At 46.5% G+C, this 22,059-nt stretch overlaps 3 protein-coding genes across 4 annotated transcripts in view; 2 read left to right on the top strand and 1 right to left on the bottom strand.

Annotated features, from left to right (window-relative positions):
- The window catches only part of LOC119446823 (cytidine deaminase-like), a 37,802-nt gene extending 31,626 nt beyond the window's left edge, over positions 1-6,176 (top strand). For both annotated transcript variants that reach the window (XM_037711384.2, XM_037711385.2), the window contains exon 5: positions 5,939-6,176. In XM_037711384.2, coding sequence (XP_037567312.1) covers positions 5,939-6,052 — 114 coding nt within the window. In that variant the 3' untranslated portion in view covers positions 6,053-6,176. The remainder of the gene's footprint in view (positions 1-5,938) is intronic.
- The window catches only part of LOC119446831 (septin-1), a 610,438-nt gene that overhangs the window by 186,745 nt on the left and 401,634 nt on the right, over positions 1-22,059 (top strand). The window lies entirely within an intron of this gene.
- The window catches only part of LOC119446821 (serine/threonine-protein kinase mTOR), a 246,829-nt gene continuing 233,128 nt past the window's right edge, over positions 8,359-22,059 (bottom strand). The window contains exons 53-55 of the mRNA XM_049664437.1: positions 17,222-17,299; positions 11,644-11,749; positions 8,359-8,582 (exon numbers count right to left, since the gene is read on the bottom strand). Coding sequence (XP_049520394.1) covers positions 8,567-8,582; positions 11,644-11,749; positions 17,222-17,299 — 200 coding nt within the window. The 3' untranslated portion in view covers positions 8,359-8,566. The remainder of the gene's footprint in view (positions 8,583-11,643; positions 11,750-17,221; positions 17,300-22,059) is intronic.

Genomic DNA, 22,059 nt, shown 5'->3' with positions numbered 1-22,059 from the left:
TGAGTGCCAGTCCCCCATTGAATGACAGTACACAATCTTTAGTGAATGAAAATGTGCACGTTTTGTGCGAAAATGTGGCATTGGAGTGCAATATAAGATCAGCGCACTACAGCCAGCGCACTTCGTTACCAGAAAATTGGGCCCAATTGTTCACAGCGGAACGCCGATGCGAAAATTTTAATGTGCGCCGTCAACCGCCTATCCAAACTAACGCGGCGACGGTGCTGCCACCTATAGTTCGATCTTGCAGCGAATAATTACTTAGCCAATGACATCATTCACTCTCGTTCTTCACCTGACACCCTGCCTATTTTCCCTGCCTCCGGCACCCACTGGAGCTTAAAAGCCTGAAAACCTTATGCATAGTGAAATGGTTTTTGCGCTAGAAGACGCAGACAAAGAAAGGGGGTACAGGACACACGAAGCGCTTCGTGTGTCCTGTACCCCCTTTCTTTGTCTGCGTCTTCTAGTGCAAAAACCATTTCGAAACGCACAACCAACTCACCCAAATCACCAATTTGACTGAAAACCTTAACTCCCTTGGAACACACGCACTCCAATTCTCCAGTGTGCCTGCTCCATTCCCTGCAATCTCACCCAGGTGGAAGGTGGAAGAAGCCTTTTTGCAGACTTCTTTTTGCAGAAAAGTGGGGCACAACTGTCAATATTCCTCACGTTCTCCTACTGCATGCATGAAAGAGCAATGAGAATATAATGATTGAAAGTGACACACATGCACACACATATACAGTGGAATCTCGTTGATACGATCTTCACGGGAACCGGAAAATAAAGCGTATCGTCCGAAAATCATATCATCCAATGTATTATCGGGAAAAGAAAAAAAGATGTAACATTCTGAAAAACTTCTTACACAGAATCGTATCAACGAGGTTCCACAGGTGGAGGTCTGAAATGGTAGCATTAAATATAGTCGGAGCGCTTAGACCGTAGACACCAACATTTTAAAACAAGTTGCAACTATTTATTGTATAAAATAAATGTGCTGCTTTGCGAAAAACTTCCTACTACAGTCGAACCTGTTTATAATGAACTCCATAGTTCTGCGATAAGTTGTCATTATATCAGTAGTTGCTTATATATGGAGAATCAGAGAAGACAGTTTGGCTAGTTGGTGCTTATTACAGACTTGAGACATCATTAACTAGCATGAAAAAGACATCGGATGACAGCGACAGTGTTCTGTTCCGTGTCCTTCTCGCTGTCATCATATGTGTTTCTCGTGCTAGTTAATGATGTCTCAAGTCTGTTATATATAGACCCGGGCTTAAAAACGCGAAAAAATTATTGTCACATTGACACTTGCGTTGGCAGTTAGGATTCAGCAGCACTTTGGTCCGAAAACCAAAATTTATGCTCCCGGTGCGTTCTCGCACCTAGCTGCAAACTTCCGCTAGAAACGTTCATCTAAAGAACGAAATGCGTCGTCGTATAGCTCTTTCGAAACAGCGCCCCATTCCGATCACCTGCTATTTTGGAACTGCCAGCACAGCGGCCATTTTTTATTCAAGAGCTTGAGATATATATTTATTAGCACTGGGACATGACTGTATTGTACACATGAGAGCAAAGCGTTTTAGTTGGCTGCAAGCGTGAACTTCGGCAACTACTGCGGCAATGTGCTATTCTGCGAAGGTCTCGGCGTTATGACTGTGCGTCAGCCACACAAGAGGCGTAAAGTTGCATTAGCTATGTCGCTGCTGGCGAAAAAAGTGCGATGTTCGAAAGGTAGAACATCATCGCGAACCATTATCAGCAATCGGCAACGCGTAAACGAAGCGTATACGAACCGTGATCTTCTGATAAGGGCGTAGTAATCGCCAACACTACGATTACGCGAAGCGGCGCTTTCATCGACTCTGGACGCTTGCATATCGACAGTAACAATAGCAACGCTTGAGCGGCCGTTGTTCACATGGTGAAATTTGTTCCAAATCGTTGAAATAGGTGTAATGCACGTGGTGCCGCATTGCATTAACGAGAGTGCCGTGATCGTGGCATCCGATATCGCACCGGCACGCGCGCTGATGCTACCACAATATGCCCCGCGCCATGCTGTTTATGCTGTACTGCTCCTCCGCTTGAAAGCCAGTCCCAGACAGTCACCTTCTTCATGGCTTACAAAATCCACGCGTGGCGGTTGCTCGCTCACCTCAAAGGCAGTGGTTGCATTGGAGCGGGGTGTGCGCTGCTGTGTACCCAGTTTGGTCGTGCTTACGTGCTTTGGTACTTCGTGTGTGCCCTCTTTTTACTGTGACCGGGTCTGAAGCGTTCTTTGTAACAACATGACAATTTAAGAAAGGTTCATTATATCTACAAGCAGTTTATGGGCAGGGTCAGAAAATCGTAAATGCACTGAAATAGGGTCGTTATAACCAACGGATCATTATGTTGGTTCAAATGTATTTAATTTAACATGTTCACTGCGAAAGCACTTTTTGAAGCCTTGATTCCTGTGTCTGATGACCCACTGGTGGGCCACTTCTCAAATTCTTTGGTGCACCATGACCCACCGATAAGTCATCAGGGACTTGTGCTCCTTTGAAACTTCCTTAAAGGGGCCCTAACCCGGCCCTCAGACTTGGTGAAAAAAAAAACAAAAAAAACATGGATAGCATACGCTGCTGTGAACATCTCAGCCAAATTTTGCAGTTGTGTGCGGCGCATGGGGCTCGCAAGCAGAGTGCAAAGTTGCATTTTTTTCAAGTGCTCTCTTTTCAACAGAAGCCTGCTTGTCACTCTTTTCTTGACGCTTTATTTTGTAATATAGCAGATTTCCATATGTGGCTGCTACTGACAAATAGCGGACATCAATCAAGAAAGGTGTTTGAATCAGTGCACTTCCTCCTACTGTTACTATGTATATTTACTGACGCAGTTTAATAAACAGGCTGAAGTAAGCGAAAATCTGCTTTCAAATTATGAAGAGAATTTAATGCTTACTAATTTGGGGCAAGAAAATATGTTGCTGCACATGCTTGGGAGTCTCCTAGCGTTGCATAGCAAGAATGTGGCAAGTTATCAGTAACACAGGTACATAGAAATCAAGATATACAGTACTGTCTACTCTTATTAAAGGCAACACCAAATTAGTATGCTAGCACTGATTACGGCTCAGTTATATGGAGGCTTGAAAATTTTTTTTTATTTATTGATAGGATTTCTGGTGGATAGACTCAAGTGCTTAATTTCCACTGAAACTAATGAATTAGTGAAGTTCTGTTGTACTGAATACCAATGAGGCCCTCAGTTTCATAGTGGACCTGTGTTTTGCGGCAATCTTTTATTTATTATATAGAAAGTTTTGCTTTCCAGTCTTTTCTCCTTCCACAATGCTAAAGGGCTATCCCAACTTTACAGCAGGTGGGTTAGGCCAATCTGCGCAACAGACTAAAGAACTGCGCATCACATGACTGTAGCAGCAGGCGCCGTATGCGCTGTTTCCTTGTCAGGTTCAGCGTGATTTGCAACCTCTCAAAGATTGTAAAATCTGTAAGGTCTGGGCAAGTCCCCCCCCCCCCTCTCCCTCTTGTTTATTCGCCGTCCGCGCCAAGGCATGCAACCAGGTCATGAAACTTTCGCTCTCGCCCTGTAAACTTAAACTGAGTCATGTGACAGGTTGCTCGAAGCTACAAAAAAAGAGAAACGAAATTCACTGACGATTACGATACTCCCTAATGTGAAATTTGAGCGTAGCTGTTTAAGTGTTTTGAATTCGTGATATATTGAGGCAAAGAATTTCAATCTGAACGACGGGGTCCTCTCAGCGGCAGCGCTGAGCTTCCGTACGGGCAGCTCGTTTAGTATCAGTGGCAGACGAAGCACTCCCACCAGTTGTGTCGCCCATTGTTCAGAAAGAAAGCTTGAACATGTGGCTGGCGCAGAGCGCATTCTCGAGTGGCAGCGGTGCAGGAGAATTAGCGCATGCACCGTGGGTCCAAAGCCCATGCCAGCTCTTTGTTTCCATATATGGTATTGGTGGATGTGCTCGCCGCATGCCTTAGTATCGACGACCAGGTGATGGCGCACGCTACTAAGGCGCCACCTCATAGCGGGTCACTACCGTGGAGCACGTCTCGTGCAGCACTCCGCTTTCCTCCTCACCCTTTAGCCATACTCTCCTCCTCGTGCTTCCGCTGTACCCTCCGCCTTCCTCATCGTGCTGTCTTCGCTATCGCCGTCTTTCCTTTAGTTTTTCAACCTCCTCTGCGCTCCGCTCGTTTGTTCTGCTGGTTATGCCGAGGCCGACGCTCAACGCAGGCACGGGCGCCTAAAGGCCTAACTACACCCGTACGCTTGTCGGTGCTCGAAAGCTCGTGCCCACGCGCTGACACATGCGCAGATGGTGCGGGTCAGACCGTACGCGTCGAAGCACGGGGCGAGCACGGATATCTTCTCCAGACAAATATCGGTGCTCTGCTGCCTCACAAGAGCACGAAACGATGTCTACCAAGGCGAAAATAACCAAATGGACACGAGCTTTCACACGCCGTAAAGACCGCCATTTCGAGTGTGGCAAAGATGGCGGCCGTGAATTGCCATCCCGTGGACTCGCTTTCGCTTACAAGGCGGCTTGTCGGCTTTCCTAGTGTCACACAGGCTGCTTCGAATAGATCTGCGTCGATTAGGCACCAAACCGTGACTTCAGTGGACGACGCCCGATGCAGAAGCACCGATTAGGCCTAGGCAGTATGCCCGTGACGAAAATTCGCCGCAGGCCGATGTGATAACGGGCCGCAAGCCGCTGCGGAATGCTTGCCGTTAGTATGTCTATACGGGTGGCTGCCAGTACTGATGCTTTACACTGCTCGACGTGCCATCTGCTCATGCTTACTTTTCATACAGGAAATACTGGCTCGTCATATGATCTGTCCCGAGGTCACGCGTGCGGGTTATATTGATGGCTGTTGAGGCGACGTGAAGATAGTCGCCGCGTATCCAACACGATCTGCGTGATTATCGGCAGCTAATTGGCCCGATTTTCAAACTTTACGAAATGTGCGTGCTGCTTTTGTTGCCGTTCCCGCTGTCCGCATCGCGTTATCATTTCGATCAGTCCTGTCGACCCAGACGAACCTTGCACCAACAGAGGCGGCCCCGGCCGACGCGATGCCGTTATGCAAATTGCGGTGTGTGGTTGCTGTGTGTGATCCCCGCTTCGGACTGACGTCGTGGAGCGCCCACAGTGACAAAAGTCCGCTACCGAGTCAGCCGGGGTGACCTGTCCGCGGCGCCCTCGGCGCTCCTTTTGCGCTGAAAACGGAGGAAAACGCTCGCTTGGGCGGCATCGAGCACGAGTCGCTCTGCGGCGCACGCCACCTATGGTACTGCGCAGGTTTCTACACCGAATATATTGAATATTCCAAACTCGAATAGTAGATATTTGATTCGCGAATTGAATTATTCGAACGTTTGCTATTTGATTCGATATTTGCACACCCCTAAAAGCTAACATATCTAATGCATCGCACATTAAATTTATGCCAGGAAGTATGAGAATCACCATTGCAGAATATGCCAAATGTTTGCTATAAGTGTCCATAAACTGTTCAGTTAATGATAAATGTTGTGTTATTGTCATTATTTTTTACATTGATCGCACTGTTGTACTTTTGCTGCCTACGCTTTTTGTTCAGTGACCTGCTGCTGCTGTTTCTTTTGTTTTAAAGTGGATAATTAGTCGCCAGTGGTTGTTTATGATGGGAGGGTGGGCCTGTGCCAGGTGTTTATATGCAATGCCTTTAGCCTCCTCTCCCTCAGTTTACCAAGCTCATGCACTAGCAAAGTGAAATAAATAAATCAAATCAAATAAAAAAATGTCACATTTGGGCTGGCCAAGTGGTGAAATTTCTTCTTTTTTGTGCATAGTTTTCACTTGTGCATGCTGCTAATTTTTCGTTTCTGCTCCCCGTGACAGTTCGGCAAAAACATTGTCGTGCACTCTGCTGCTGCTGATGGGAGGGTTTTGGCAAAAAGAGCCGATGAACTGCTACCCCTGTCATTCGGAGCTTCGGACTTGCCTCCAAAGTGACATCATTCCAATGGCATGACGATCGGCAGTGCACCTTCGATGGATTTCAAATAATCATGTACATCTGACATTGCTGCTCAGGTGTAAACTGTTATGAAATAAAAAGTTAACTGCCTTCACTGTATTTCCTGACAAGAACATGTGCATATTTTAAAGTCCGGTTCTTTAAAGAAAGTATTCCTCATTGCACAGGAGGAAAAGATTAGTTTTACTCCTGTTGATCATTTTATGTAGCATTGAATATTATTAAAGCAGACAGGCTGGTAACTTGGACGACACTGCTTCATGCAAGACCGTATTTCTCATATTGCAAGCCTGAATATGTTAAATTCCTTTTTTGGTGCATGTATCACAGAGTAGTGTGAAAATTTCAAACTTGCAATAGGGTAACTCCACAATGGAATGCACTTGTGCACTTGCTTTCATATACAATCAACTAACGTCAATTCCACCCAGATGGGACCGACAAAATCGATCGATTATCCGGCGGGTCGAATTAAACACAATATAGAAAAAACGTCAAAACACCCCTCCGATTCATTTGGCAGTATTGGCCCGATCCTAACATGCCCCAATCAAACACGCGGCGCTGTGTGACCAAAGTAGAAAACTAACATAAAGATAACATTAAAACTTCTTAACTAAGTAGAAATATAACGGGCACCCCATTGTTTAGGAAGAAAAACGGGCAAAGGTATGTCTTCCACAGTGGCAGCCAGTTTCCTAAAGTCAGCTTCGCCGCAATACAACTGTCTTATGCGGCAAAGCAAAATCGAAATGCTGTTTTCGGCTTAATTTTTTTCGGAAAAAAAGAAACACACTTTAGAATCGGATAAATAGCATAATCAGACATCGTGAACTACCGTTATTGCTTGAAAATGTTCCTAGGGCAGGTCAAAAATTGGCGTTTTCGATGGGTGAATGATGTGTGTTCAATGCATTCATTGTCCCCCAAGGTCTGCCGAGACAGACACTGCCAGTAAAGGGGTCGCTTAGGGGTCACCATAGGGGTCAGGCGCATGTATGCTGACTAGTCAAGTTCTAATTATCTGGCGACGGCCAACCTTAGGATCGAAATAACGAACGTTTGGGCCCATAGAAATTCACGGGCGCCGGCCGGGACCTTCGGTCGCGATCAAATTAATTGGAGTCGAATGAAAAGCAGAAGTCTACTGTACAAGGCTGCATGACAAATGAAAACGGACTGTAAGTGCTTGAAAAAAAGGATGTTATCGATGATTTGACCTAAGCGCCATATGGAAATTATGAGCTTCATGTAGTCCGATTCACAGGTATGACTGCTCCAAAAAAGTGTTGACCACTTTTATGAACGAGTGTTTCGGTTTTGAGTAAGGAGTATCTGGCTAAATGCCTTTGGCCAACACTGAATGACAGGCAGCCAGCATCATTTTTCGGATTAGAGTAGGAACAGAGGATGAGGGAGAAGTAGTTTGGCACAAGACTTGCTTGCTTTTGAAAGCAGAGAAGAAAGACTAATGCGGGATTCTTAGCCACAGTGGTATCACACATGTAATGTACAGTAAATGCAATGTACACTTGTTTTACATCCGAAGAGAACTGTCTGTAGAAAATATACACGAAGCCATAGGTGGAGTGAGGTGAAGCTTGCTTCCATTGTACTGCCGTGGCCCTCTTATTGCTCAGGAAGTTTCCGCAAGATATCTTTTCATTTGATATCCTTATTCATGGTGCATATACTACTGCACAATTTGATGAAAAATAAACATTTCCTTCGGATGATTCTATGTCTCGTCCTTGAAGGGTTAATTTTCAATATAATCACCAGGCAACTTTAGTGAGCAGGTTATGATGCCTTTCTATTCACCTTTAAACAAGGTTTTAGCGTGAGTGTAACTTTTTGTGTCGCCGCAATCATTATCTGATATGTGCTTCTGGATCATACATTTTTTTTTTCCCAATGGTCCCCCAAAAAAGTAACAACGATGTTATACTGTATCTGAAAAGTATCAAATAATGTCTCATATGTTGAATGCCAGGTAAGAACTCTTGCTATTCGTGTTGTAATTTAACAGCAAATTAAATGGCTATTTTAAAGCACCATTTTCCAATTTTGTATGTCTGTACACATGCAATTACAAATAATGCCCATAATTACACCAAGTACTTGCTTGGCCTAAATATAAGAGAAAGAAACCTTGACTGGGTATAATGCAGTGTGTGTTAGGAACCTTGCTCCTGAGAAAAGCAAGGCCGTTGACTAGACCTCGCTGTTAGTATACTAGGACTTGGTATCAAACATAACGAGGAAATGTGCGCTTGCGCAATTGTTGATAACAATGTACACTTTATATGCAACTTTGATGCCTAAGAGTCCAGAAAGAAAGAAAGGAAAAAAAAAACGATAACAATTTACATGATGCTGCACAAAGATATACAGTCTATCCAACAACAAATGGCTCCGCTTCAAGCATCACCTAACATGATCTTCCAAGGTGTTTGTGCATGCATCTTCTTTTTGCCGTTCTTTTGGTTTCACCAAAACGGGCACCTGAAATGACAGAATGACAACAATCTTAAAACCAAATTTCAGAGCACTGGATTCTTTTCTTTTTCCACACCACAAGGATATAAATATGAAAATTAGCACACTACTTATGTCCGAACTTCTGCTGACTAGATCATTAGTTATGTTGTGCTTTTTTGTTACCAACAACACTAAAACTGGCCATGTTCAAGGTAAATCAGTAACCTCTCTGTAGAAACTGGACAAAAATAATTGCCAGCGTCAGTTTTTTTTTGCAACATTAATACAAAGAGCTTGTGCTGCAGAGATGTTGCACATTGAGACATGATTTCACTGCAGGTTAAAGAAAGCAATCCTTGTGCTTACCTCAACAATCCAGTGCAATTCAGTCACGAATATATTCACAAGACCTACAAATTTTATCTTTCTCATGGGCTATCAATATGTCTATGCTAACATTACTGTTGCCAACCAGGAAATTTTGCACTTTTATAAGAGCAGTGCTATCTTCTGATGGTGCAGAATAAAAAAGAGTGCACCTTTGATGATGGCTCCATCCAAAAGCCATCAGCATAAACCATTTCCCTTTTTTTTTGCACCGTTTGTGTCTGATTCAGCAGATGCTGTTTCATGCAGAATCGGTTGCAGTAAACATTCACGACTGCAGAAACAACCTCCACATCACTCATATGGTACAATAACCAGTTTGGTACAAAACTGTATGGAGCCTCGTACAATGCGATTCAGGTAACTTGAACTGTGTGTGACGTGAGCTTGAGCCTGCGTAGAGGTGTGCAATACAGCACTACAGGTAAGAGACTAACATTTAACGAAAAAGCCATAGCATAACGAAAACCCATAGAATTGTTTTTCTGAAGGAGTGTGCGGATATTGAACAGTAGATTTCAAATCGAATATCGAATCAAATAAACAATAAAGCTGAATATCGAATCGATTATCAGAAAGTATTTCACAAAATATAATGCTTACAAATATTGGGCAAGAAAGTACAGTGCTGCACATGCTCGAGAGTCTCCTAGCATTGCATAACAAGAATCTAGCAAGCTATCAGTAACATAGGTACATAGAAATCAAGACATACAGTTCGGTCTACTCTTATTAAAGGGAACATCAAATTAGCATGCCCGCATTGATTACCGCTCAGTTCTTATATATGAAGGTCCGGAAAATATTTCTTTTATCAATAGAATTTTTGTCTTATAGAATCAAGTGTTCTTTTTTTTTTTTTCCAAAACTAATGAATTAGTGGCGCTCTGTTATAAAAGAATACCAGTGAGGTTCTCAGTTTAATAGTGGACCTGTGTTTTGCAGCATCTTTTATTTATTGCATAGAAAGTTTTGCTTTCCAGTTTTACTCCAAAATGCAGAAGGGCTATCTCAACTTTACAGCAGGTGGGTTATTATGAGGCCAATTTTTGTGACAGACGAAAGGACTGCACATCACGTGACTCGCGTTGCTGGCGCCAACAGTAAAGAATAGGTGCCGTCTGCTCCGTTTCATTGCCAGGTTCGGCGCGATACCCATCACAAGTGCACTGATGGTGGCATGGCATATATCCACAAAGCCTGATTTGCTTCAGCGGTGCGTCCATTGTTACCATATCCTGAATAAAAATGGGCAACAAGCACTTTAATGCACGCGAGGCTCACTGCGGTCTCCGATCCGAGCAACAGAGGCTTAAGGTTAGCGTAGATATCGAAGACCACTCCGCAGTGCGAGTGGCTTGTGACATTCGTGTGCAAAAAAAAGTGAAATTTTTGTGCATTTCACATAACCTTGGAGAAGCGATTCGGCAAATTCCCACTTTTCACAATCTCAGGAAACTGTCCGAAATGTGAGGAAGTTTCATATAAGCTTCAGATAGGCATTTTTTATATTTCAAGCTATCTTGCAATCCCCTTCGAGTTCCATATATTCAGGATCAACTGTACACACTGTGCTCTTTCAGTCATGTAAAACTGTACTTCCATCCTTGTCAAAAAGCACAGAAGCAATGGCACAACTGTCAGACTTCATCAAATTATACTGTGCCCAAAGTGCAGTTGTAACAGGTGAACAGTATGTAAATGTTGCAGAAACTGCTCATTTTGAAGTTTAAAGGGACACTAAAGACAAATACTAAGTCGAAGTGGACTGTTTAAATACCTTTCCAGAAACCTCAAAACGCTTGTCTCGTGCAAAGAAAATACTTAGTTTACGAAAAAATTGGATCTGAAGGGTCCAAATACATTTATTGCAATTCGAATCACCCGCCACACCAACTGAGGAGTGGTGACGTTGCATACACCATTTTCTGCCGTTGGTGAGTGTAACGGCGCCCGACAGATGGCGGTACGGTGCGCCGCTGCAGCTGATTTTGGTAAAGTGGTGTAGACCGTTCGGGCATTCCACGACGTCGCATGGAAGTGAAATTCTCTGCTACTTGCAGTTAGTGCGAGGTTCGCGAGCCAGAAAAACAAGCGCAACACTACATGTTAACAGAAAAACTGAAACGCGAAAGTGCGGGCTGTGCAGAGTCGAGCGAACACGAAACCTTTTGACCGCCCGCGTTGTTGTCAACGGTGTAATGTCAGTTAGTTCTTTTTAGTAAAAGTGTAATAGAACTGGTGAAGTAGTATTTTCTTTCTTCTTATAATACAGTACAATGATGTTTTTATAACGAGTGGTTCAGTACTAGTGACAGAATTTAAATGAGGAGTGCCTTCGTCATCGGGCGAGTACTTGAATGTCCCGGGGGAGTCGCTAATCATGTCCTGCATTTACCTTAATTTCTCTATTACTAAGGCTCTGCTCGCGATAATATTGATGCTTTAGAGATACTCGTGCACTAATGCATCACTTTAGCTTGACTTAGTATTTGCCTTTAGTGTCCCTTTAAGATGCCAGTCTTACTCTATGTAAGGAGATGTTGCAACAGTTTTGGTTGCAGTGTGAACTCAAACCTACAATGCTGTTGGTCAAAAGAACAAAGCTTATAAGTCACAAGACACTACAGTGCTGCCTGCTTCAAGAGAGTGTCAAAGATGTTCATGAAATATTGTGCTAACACAATGATACACTGACCATCCAATATAGCACTGGCACAGATTTTCATGTGAAGTTGCCTGCTTTATCAAGAGTTCCACTTGTTCAGGAACATCCAAGGTCTCGTCAGGTGCGAAATCTCTCCCTGAAATTAAAAGAAGGTTACTTGTTAGTTTCCACAAAAGCATATGTTGGATGAGCACACATGCTGGCTGCTATGTGTACAGCCATGAGAAAAAGACTGTGGACCACAAATGCCGCAAATGTTTTTTTTCTTTGCAGCTATAGACATGCAGGTTGAAGTCAATTGTGTTTATGTGCGCTTCTTCGACCAAGAGAATGCAGTGAGACCATATGAAATTGCATTTTCATACCTGCCAAGTTCGGAGAAACTAAATCCGGGAGATCTTCCTACCGGTGGGGGGGCTCAGTTAGTTACGCAACTCCCCCCCCCCCCTCCCCTTACGTCGATATTTGCAAGTACTGCCAAGAGAACTTCATTACAATTTTATTTACAGATATACAAATGAGCACATGAAAATCAAGGTCTCACTTTTGCAAGCATTTCATTGTTGCTACTTCTGCCTTAAAAAATGTTTAAAAATTTTAATTAAATTCTCGGGTCTTACATTCCACAATCACCATCTGATTATGAGGCACGCCGTAGTGGGGGACTCCGGATTAATTTGGACCACCTAGGGTTCTTTAACGTGCACCCAATGGACGGCACACGGGCGTTCTTGCATTTCGCCGCAAACGAAATGCGGCCGCTGCGGCCTAGATTTGATCCCGCAAGTTTCTGTTTAGCAGCACAATGCCAAAGCCACTAAGCAACCATGGCGGCTGTTCAAAAATTCTTCAGATAATGTTTGATTGTAAGAAATTCCATTTCTTTCACCTTTTGCGAGGTTCACGTTTCCCAGCGTCTTGAACGAGGGACACATGGACGAGCGGCACTGTGTCCGAGCTCGCATTTTTCACGATGTTAAATTGCCGCTCGCACTCTGAATTATCAACAAAATACCAAGCGTCACTTCGGCCTGAGCACTGCATTAAAAATACTTGATACTTTTTGTGCTAGTGCTCCTCGCTTTTAAAGCCATGACTGACTGTAGGCCTACGCAATGCCAGAGCGGCTGATGCCGAGGAGAACGATAGAGAGTCTAGTGCTGCTAGTTGTGGAAGGTGGCATTCACTGGCTAGCTTAATGGGACTAGGGCCACTATGGCACATGTGGCGATATAGCGCATGTACAGTGGAATCTCGATGATACGAATCTCACGGGGTCACATAGATTCCACGATGTGCGTTTGATCTGCATAATTTCTGGAGTTATGGAGCAAGGGAAATGTTAATGGAAGCTAGAGAGGCTTGCATGGATTATGCATGTTGACTGCATGTTTGAAATGCTCGTGCCCTTCCCATAAAAAAAACAGATTAAAATCCATTGCAGTTTGAGTACATCCCATTGCTCACACAAGCACAGAAGAAATCCTGGTATAAGTGGAATCTCGATGATACGAATCTCACGGGGTCATGAAAAAAAAATCGTATTAGCCGAAATTCGTATCATCGGAACACAATTAAAACTAGCTAAATTAAAGAGTCGAGACGTGAACTCACTCAGGCACACGTACGTAAAAAGCATTTACAGTATAGACCACTTATAACGTAACCGTTTATAGTGCAGAACTGGCTACAACGCGGCCTTTTCCGACTCCCGTTTACCCTCCCATAGAACTCCATGTATACGTATACCGCTTACAGTGCAGCCGCGTGAGACGAAATTGCTGCTTCCACGGGAAAATCTTACCGACAAGGGCGGTAGCGAGCACGAGGTGCGCCCACCGATGGGAGAGATCAACGAGGGCGATGCGGAGGAGGAGCATGAGACGTGAAGCACGAGTCCAAGGTTGATTAAGTTTTCACCACGCGCCGTATGTGCGAGTGAAAGCGCGCGGGGGACGCGCGCCTTCACGGACAGCGAACGCACAGCGGAGAGCAAACGCGACTTCCGTTGCGTGAAAGGCCGTGGGGGTATGGGTGGGAGGGAGGGAGGGCGACGCTGTGCTGCGGCGCCAAATGTGTATCTTGCAACCTTGACGCTGCGCCGTGCTCCCTATTGGGCAGCAGAAATAAGCGTCATTTTCTTCTTCAATAAAATCACTACTACTATCTTGCAACCGAGTGCAAGGGTAACTGGCGACGCAATCTCCCCACGCGAAAGGAGCAAAGCGGGAAGGTAGCGCAGGAGAGAGGGAGAGGGGGGGGGCGGCGCCTGTGCCAGCTGTCGGTGTTGTCACGCGCACCGTATATTGAAAGCGATCTCCAGATGGCTCTGACCTTTGTATGCGCTGTGCTTACGCCGCTCAGTTTCCTTTGAAGCGATAGACCGCACGAACCTTCGCTTGCTGCGGCGGCCGCGCGTAGGGAAGCGCGGCCGCCGCAGCGAGCAAAGAGACAAAAAGAAAAGAACAAAAGCAACAAAAGCGCCACCGCTTCAAACTCCTCGCGCCCAGTCGCGGCTTCCGCGCTGTCCGGCGCAGCGTCCGTGCCTCCGCACCAAAAGAGAAAGGGAAAACGCGCGTGACTGCGCTCTGTTCTCTTTCGCGGCCGTTGGTGGAGCGGCGTTTATTCGTATCAACCGATGCAGGTCGAAAATCAATTCGTAACAACCGTTCTCTAGCACGTTGCAAAGTAATGGGGCTCGGCCGGGACCTCAGAAAAATTCGTATCATCCGGAAATTCGTATTAGCCGTGATCGTATCATCGAGATTCCACTGTATAGGGTTTCCCGACTACTTTCTTAACAATGTTTTGCACGATGAACTTCTAAATGGATTAGATTGGGTTGGATTTTTTCGCCAATGTAGCCTGACAAAGCGCTGCACGCGGGAACGGGACACAACAGCAATTTCCGAGAGATTTTCCTGTCAACCGTACAACCCGAAGAAATGGTCCAAATCTGTGAGTCTCCCGGTTAATCCGGGAGACTTGGCAGGTATGCATTTCTGTATTACAACAAATTTATACTTTGTGCTCGTGCCCTGGTCCACAGACTTTTGCTCTGGACTGTACATCTTTTCCCCAGCATCTTGTCCTATGTCACCACAGGGACTGCCACATGATCCACACTCAACCTTATATGCTGCACAAAAGAGACTTTTGAGTTGGACAATTTTTCAAGATATGTCGTCAGAATATGAACACTGCTTAATACCTATTGAATTCTTGGGGCCCAAAGTGAAGGTACAGCTCCATAGATAAACATTTGGACCGTTTGCACATGGGTCTCCACTACCATGTGTCACTTGACAGCCTGCCTACTCAAACCGACTTTAAATTTAGTTGTGGTGTTGCAGTTGTGCACGAGTCTACAACGAACACGTAGCCGCCAGAATTTTTCGAAATGGTGCCGTAATAGCGGAGTTACACGCGTTTGATGATTGAAACACGGCCCTCGCTCGTTTTGCTTTCCTTCGCTACTCTCTTCGTCGGCTGGTCTCTCCTCCTCGCTGAGTGCTCCTACAAATGTCATGTGACATACATCATCACCAACGCGCTTCTCCAAACACTGTCCACTTCCGGTTAGGGCACGTAAGTAGATGGCAGTTCGGCCAGCGTACCACTCGCCGTACAATCGACGGGCCAATAGATGATTGCGAAGCTGCGCGCCTCCGCCACCGGCGACGCAAACATCGGCTGCAGCTTCTGTTCAAAGCAAAATAATTTCAGCCAGATAAAGCGATGCATATATTGTACATTTTATGAAAAACAATATCCACTGTCAAATGTTAAACATGAACGAGAGCTCCGATACTTCTCGAGCTCAGCTGCAGTGCACAGCTACCAACGGCAGATGACCGGCTCGGCTAGGCTCGCACTGCAGCCGACGGCGCCAATAATATCAGCGTATTTTCTTCTTTTTGTACAATTATTGCTAAGAGCAATAACAACGGTAAGAAAATATTGCGGCTTGTGGGCATCAGCAATTCAGCCACACGTAGAAAATGGCAGTGAACCCTTCTTTCTCCTTTATGCTCCCTCTACTTTCTAGTCACGTGTTGGCCTTGCACGCTGCGGCTACGGCTCAGAGGGAAGCAGCGGCGCTGTCCCAGGCCGGCCAACGAAGCTGTCCACGCCGGCAAACGCCCACTTCCCGATAACGGCAGAAAACGAAACTTCGGGGAGCTGGCGCCGGGCCGGCTGGAGCGGCAGCGCCTGCACGGCGGCAGGCGCGCACGGTGACAGTCGAAAGGGAGGGAGCTACGAGGGAGGGCGAGGGGAGCCACCGAAGCGGCGGAGTTGCCGAGGCAAAATCCGCTTACCTGTCGCCCTCCTCCCTCACATTCCACGGTCTACGCGTGCGCCCTTCGCCGTGCTATGCCGGTGCCGCCCGCTCCCTGAAGTTTCGTTCACTGCCGTTATTGTGAAGCGACCGTTGGCCGGCGTTGGCAGTTTCGTGGCCCTCGCTCGCTATGCGCGCCGTGATATTTCACGACTCGTACTCAAGATTCTGGTTTCAGCCTCACTGGCTGTTCGTTCGCACCACGTGGCCTTTTTCTCCACTTCGTCTCTTTCTTCCTCGAGCACTCCTTGGGGCGCCCGTTTGAGGGGGAGCGTTCACCGTCTCAGCTGACTTCCGTACTCCCAGGCAGCCGCACTGTAACCGGTATTTCGTTTCCCGCAACTGCACTATAAGCGATACGTGTATACATGGAGTGCTATGGGAAAATTAACGGGAGTCTGAAAAGACTGCACTATATCCGGTCCTGCACTATAAGCGGTTACGTTATAAGTGGTCTATACTGTATTCCGGGGTTGAGGAATTTTCTTTGGAGGTTAGCAGTACAACACTGGCGGATGAGTGGAATTTTTTTATCCTCAAGGAAAGCCGTGCATGGCGTAGGGCTGGCAAAACAGGCAGCAGTCCATGAACTTGATCACACAGATTCATTCCATTCCTTAATATGCCAGTCAGCATTTTTGCGGCTAGCTACAGCCTACGTCTTCCACATTTTGCAGCATGAATGGAGGGAAGTGCGCTAGCGATCCTCCAGTTGCATTTATGACAGCTGATCGCACCGAAGCAGGGTAGAAAGCAGTAATGATATCGCATTCGTGCGCTTTTGCATGAGACAACATGCGGTGTGCTGCTGAAAGCGCCATCTCGTATCCTCTAGAGAAAACTGCTCCACAAAAAGGGCCTATACGAGTATCTATAATTGTTGCAAGGTGCAGAGATGTAAACAAGACATTTCAAAAACTTTTAATTTTGCAACTTCTTCAATCAAAAAAGAAAAGCTTTGCAGCCTATTGTTGTAAGCACAACAGATTTCGTCCACATTTGTGCTATGGTTGCCTAATAAGAGCACTCCTGCTTTCCTCAGGTATCCGGGTTGAGGTGACGCTTCCTGCTGATGTTCATAGCCATCGCATGGGTCTCCACTGCCATGTGTCACTTGACTGCCTGCCTGCTCAAACTGATTTTAAGTACACCTCGCATATAACTTACAGAATATTTTTGTGCCAATTAATGTCGCCTAGCATTAGCCGCAGCAGAAATGTTCTGGTTAATGAACCCAAAAGAAAGGCGTGGACAAAACACTGTGCATACCTGTGAGCTTATCTCGCACCCTGTTGATGATGGCCAAAGCCTTCTTGTTCAGCGCTTCTGGCTGGCCAGCTTCACCATCTGGTAAATCAAACGAACAGTGAGGGTAAAGGCTGCATTATTTGCTGCTGCAAAGTACGATCAAAGGTGTTTTAATATTTGAATATTCGAATACAAATTGTGTATAATGTTCTTTATTTGATTATATTCAATAAACAAATATATTTTTGAATATATGTTAAAGCTGAATAGTAACAATATCATTTACTTCTCAACCTTGTGTACATTTTTGTTCCAGTGGCATTTCCCACATAACTGTGCACCAACATGCACAGTTCTCTACTGCAGTACTGTAGTTATGACAATTAGAGGCATAGAGTCAATGCAAGTGGCAGCTATGCAGAGTTCTTCAATTGTCCTCTGTTATGCAAACTCACAATTGTCCTGCACGATTCCGCACACAAGCATGGAATGCTGAGCAAGCATGTGCAGCAGCAAATGGCTTCATCAATATCTTGCACTCGTCTATTTATGCTCCATTTTTAAACTTTCTGTAAAAATATCTCTATGAAAAACTAGGCCTTGTTTCTTAGGTAGACCCCATCACAGTCACAACATTTAGCTTATACATGCCATTTATAGTAGTATACCTAGTTCCACCTCTGAATCACACCAACAGACATTTTAAATTTGTACATCAGCACATAGTCACTGATATTTCATTCAATGAATTTCTGTCATTGTCATACAATGCCACAAGATGTAAAATTGCGTTTTGCAAGTTTCTCATTCATAAGCTGTTGACTAGTACAGACAGCAGTCGCAATCCATATATTGAATGAGAAAAGCAAGCTATGCTTCCTGTATAGCTGCCATATTACCTTTTTCTGCAACTCTGACAGATATTTGGGGATTCGAGTCAATGTTTCAGGCCAGTTTCCTTTAACAGCGAAGCTGTTTAAGCCAGCCGTAATTTGTGGTGCGTATCAAGAAACTACCAAGAAAGAAAATAAAATTAACTTTCTTGGCGAGGCGGGATTCGAGCCCGCGTACCCCCGGTCCCAAAGCGAGCGTCGTAACCACTAGGCTATACAGCCACCCGTGCAGAACGTGCATTTATGCGAACCATATGATTGCGTTCGAGCGCCGTCATCTTCGCCTACAGCTGGCGTGTTCGTGCGCTTGTGCTGTGCGAGGTAAAGAGGTTTTGTGGGCTATGAGAGCGAGAGAGAGAGATAGAGACGCATTCACGGAGCGGGTCTCCTGGAACGCAGTGTTGGTGTTACAAGCTGCGCTATGCAATGCGCAGTGACGGCCGTAAGTCCGAGACGCATGAAAATAAATTATCATCATCATGAGTAATACGATGAACAGTTCGCGTGCACTTCCGGAAAATGCTGGGTTACGATCGCCCAGCTTCGCTGTTTCAAGCGTTGCGCGGCCGAGTGCAAGTTTAATATTGATATTCAATTGGACTAGAAAGGTTCACTGCTTGAACATTCCTAGTAATGCAAACAAGTATTAAAAGTAGTGAGGTTAAAATAGTGACAAACAAACTGTTAGTGTGTGAGGGTACTGGGCGGACGCCAGGCGGCCTAGAGTCGCAGGCACGAGACGGTAGGCAACTGTGTAGAGTTGAAGGCACGGGACCACAGGCAACCATGTGTGGCAAGCAGAGAGAACATGGAAGGCGTGTGTGCGCGGTCGGCATGCGGGGATCACGCGACAACGAACTGAGTGAGTGAAGTAATCGGCGAAGCAAGCCGTGTGCAGTGTGGCTGGACGGAACGCAGACTGCGTGTGTGTGCATGTGCCGAGGATTTCCCGAAATAGAGAATGTACTCGATAAGTGGGGGCTCGTCCGACCAGACCCAACATGGAGGACCAAGATTCGCCTAGTGCCACCCAGCTCGTTGCGCAGCCTCTCCTGCCTTCTTTAATCGTCCAAGGATTGTTGGCTTCGACCTCCGGGACCACAATGGAAAAGGACAGACTCGCGGCTGATATAGCTCAAATTCTGCGCACCACACCGCTCAATGACATGGTTAGGCCCGACGAGACAATCGGCACGGGGCCAGCGTTCAACATCAAAGGTGCGCCCGTCCCACTACTCAAATTCAGTGGCTACCAGGACCGACACTCGCCGCAAGACTTTCTGGAGAAGTACTCAGAGTACTGCAATATAGAGGGGATCCCCCTTGACTGCCGTTTTCAGGTGCTTCCAGCAGCGTTGGAAGGGTCAGCCAAACAATGGTGGCGCTTCTCAGGTGGGCACCCCGACTGACAGTCTTTCGAGTCCGAATTTACGGTGGAGTTTACCAGCGTTGACTACAAGTTGACTATAAGCAGAGCTAGATCAGCACACTCAGCATCCGCCAGAAAACCTCAAGCAGTTCACTCGCGTCATTGCCGAATACTATGACCGTATAGCAGAGCCTGTTTCAGATGCCGAAAAGGTGGAACGCGTGCGAAGGAAATGCATTCAACATTCTAATACCTAACAGCCAGCATGAGCTTTGCAAACCTGCAAGAAATGGTGAAGGCGGCTGGCCCTATCATGGAACGCACTTGGCATTGCCTGCGCTACGCGCCACCACCACCGTATTGCACAAGCAGCAGCTGATTTGGCCTTCGTCGATTCATCTCCGCACACCACTGCAATGCCCAATCAAACCCTCCCGGCACAGCAACGAGAGTGACAGCTGCAGCCTGTGGCAGTTTCGGCTTCAGAGTGCTTACGGTCAACGACGCTTCACGCTGGAGCCCCAGAGTGGAACCCCTTACCTGTGCCGATTGCTCGCGCGCCAGACACACAGGGCAACTACACTTCAGCACCGCAAAAACTGTGAGAATGCACGACTCGCGAACGTCCCCCGATGTTGTTTTCCCCGCATAGCTCGCGTCTAACGCCGGCGGTGGTCGTAGTGGTTGCGGCGCATTGCGAGAGATGGCGCGAGCGTCGCGATGCTAACGCCACCGAACGGCGGGGTGACTTGGGAGAAAAAGGTCGAAGGCTCTTCCTCTTTGGCTTGGGATCGGCGACCAACATGCACGAACGCTTCGCGCGTGCGCCGGCCCGCTTCGCGGCACCATCACGCGAGGCTAAGAGCAGGACACCGGTATGGACGAACACGGATCATTCGAACGCGCCACCGTTCACGTGACCGTACACGTGAACGACTAGGTGATGGTGTCACTGCATAGGGCGAACATATTCGCTCGCTGTCGGGTCGCGATGAGTCGGACTTCCTTGATTTGTTGCGCGCCCATGCGAATGTTCTATTGGTTGTAATTCGGCTAGTGTGCATTGGTGTATTAAAGGCGCAATAAATGCCCTTGTGATTGTTTGCACTACTGTGATGTCGTTCCTTTGTCCCAAGAGCACATGTGAGACCCCACACAACTCGGGAGAGCGCCTCAGAACTTCGGGTTTCAAGCGACGCAGGGTATCCTGCGATTCGAGCCACCGAACTGCAGTATCACGTGTCGGCGGTGTGGCGGTTTTGGCCACATTGCACGTCAATGCGCTACTGCTAGACCACGCAGCCAACCCTGCTGTTTTCACAGCAATTCACCGGGACACCTACAAGCAGATTGCCCGGGAAATGGACGACCAAAGCCGCTTCTCCGGCAGACGGCTACGTGATGGCCCTGCAAATGCTCGCAACAGCCGGAAATAAAGAACCATTGTTTGAACTGTTGATTGGTAACAGTGTACTTTATGCACTCATGGACACTGGGGCAAGCGTGAGCTTAATAGGTAGCCGTGCCATCGCAGCGGCCAAGTGCGATGGTCACTGCACTCTGACCCATATGGGCTCGTCAAATTTAAAAAGGCACCGAAGCTGCCATGTGCATCGGATGCTGGACACAGCACCCTGTCAGTTTGTAAGACAGCGTTGCAATGCGATAAGCAAGGTCAAGAGCCTGATGAAAATGTGGCCAGCTCCCTACACGCACTTTTTGTAGATGTGCAAGATGTATGCCACAATACCACTGAGAGTGGCGAGTGTAGTCTAGAGAACCTTCGGGAGGAGCAGAAACAGAAACTTAACATCCTTGCAGACCATAACCATATTTTTACCACTCTGCCAAGTTACACGTCCCTGGTGGTTCACAAAATAGATACAGGCAGCCACCCACCACTTAGATGCAAGCTGCGCCCAGTTAACACCCAAAAGAGAGAAATTCTTAATGAGTGTATCCAAGATGTGCTTGACTAAGGCCTCGCTGAGCCCTGCTCCAGTTCCTGGGCCAGTGCCCCTGTATTAGTAAGGAAGGAAACTGGAGGATATCGCCTTGCAGTCGACCTCAGACCCTTAAATGCAAGCACAACTGTGCTAGTATACCCCATGCCCCGCACAGACTGGGTACTAGCTCAGCTCCGCCGCGCTCGGTGGTTCACGAGCCTCGACCTTGCTCAGGGCTTCTTTCAAGTGCCGGTTGCTCTCGAAGATGTACCGAAGACTGCATTCCTGTGCCACAGAGGAGTGTTTCAATTTAAGCGAATGCCATTCGGGGTAGCAGGTGGGCCGGCAACATTTCAGTCTCTCATGGAAAAAGTGTTAGAAGGCATAAAACACAACTACTGCTTGACACTTCCTGACGATGTGCTCATTTATTCAGACTTTTGAGGACCACCTACAACATATCAATGAGGTACTGTGAAGAATTCGCTCTGCAGGTCTGACAATCAATCCCAGCAAAGTTACATGCTGTTTCTTGGACATGTAATCTCTCCAGGCAAATGTCAACCTGACCCAGACAAGGTGCGAGCAGTTGCAGAGTTTCCATGCCCTAAAACAGTCAAAGAGCTCCAAATGTTTTTGGGCCTTGTAGGA

The sequence above is a fragment of the Dermacentor silvarum genome, chromosome 3, assembly GCF_013339745.2.
Source record: "Dermacentor silvarum isolate Dsil-2018 chromosome 3, BIME_Dsil_1.4, whole genome shotgun sequence".
Lineage (NCBI taxonomy): Eukaryota > Metazoa > Arthropoda > Arachnida > Ixodida > Ixodidae > Dermacentor > Dermacentor silvarum.
The sequence above is the reverse complement of the archived record's forward strand: the minus strand, read 5'-3'. Positions and strand labels throughout refer to the sequence as shown.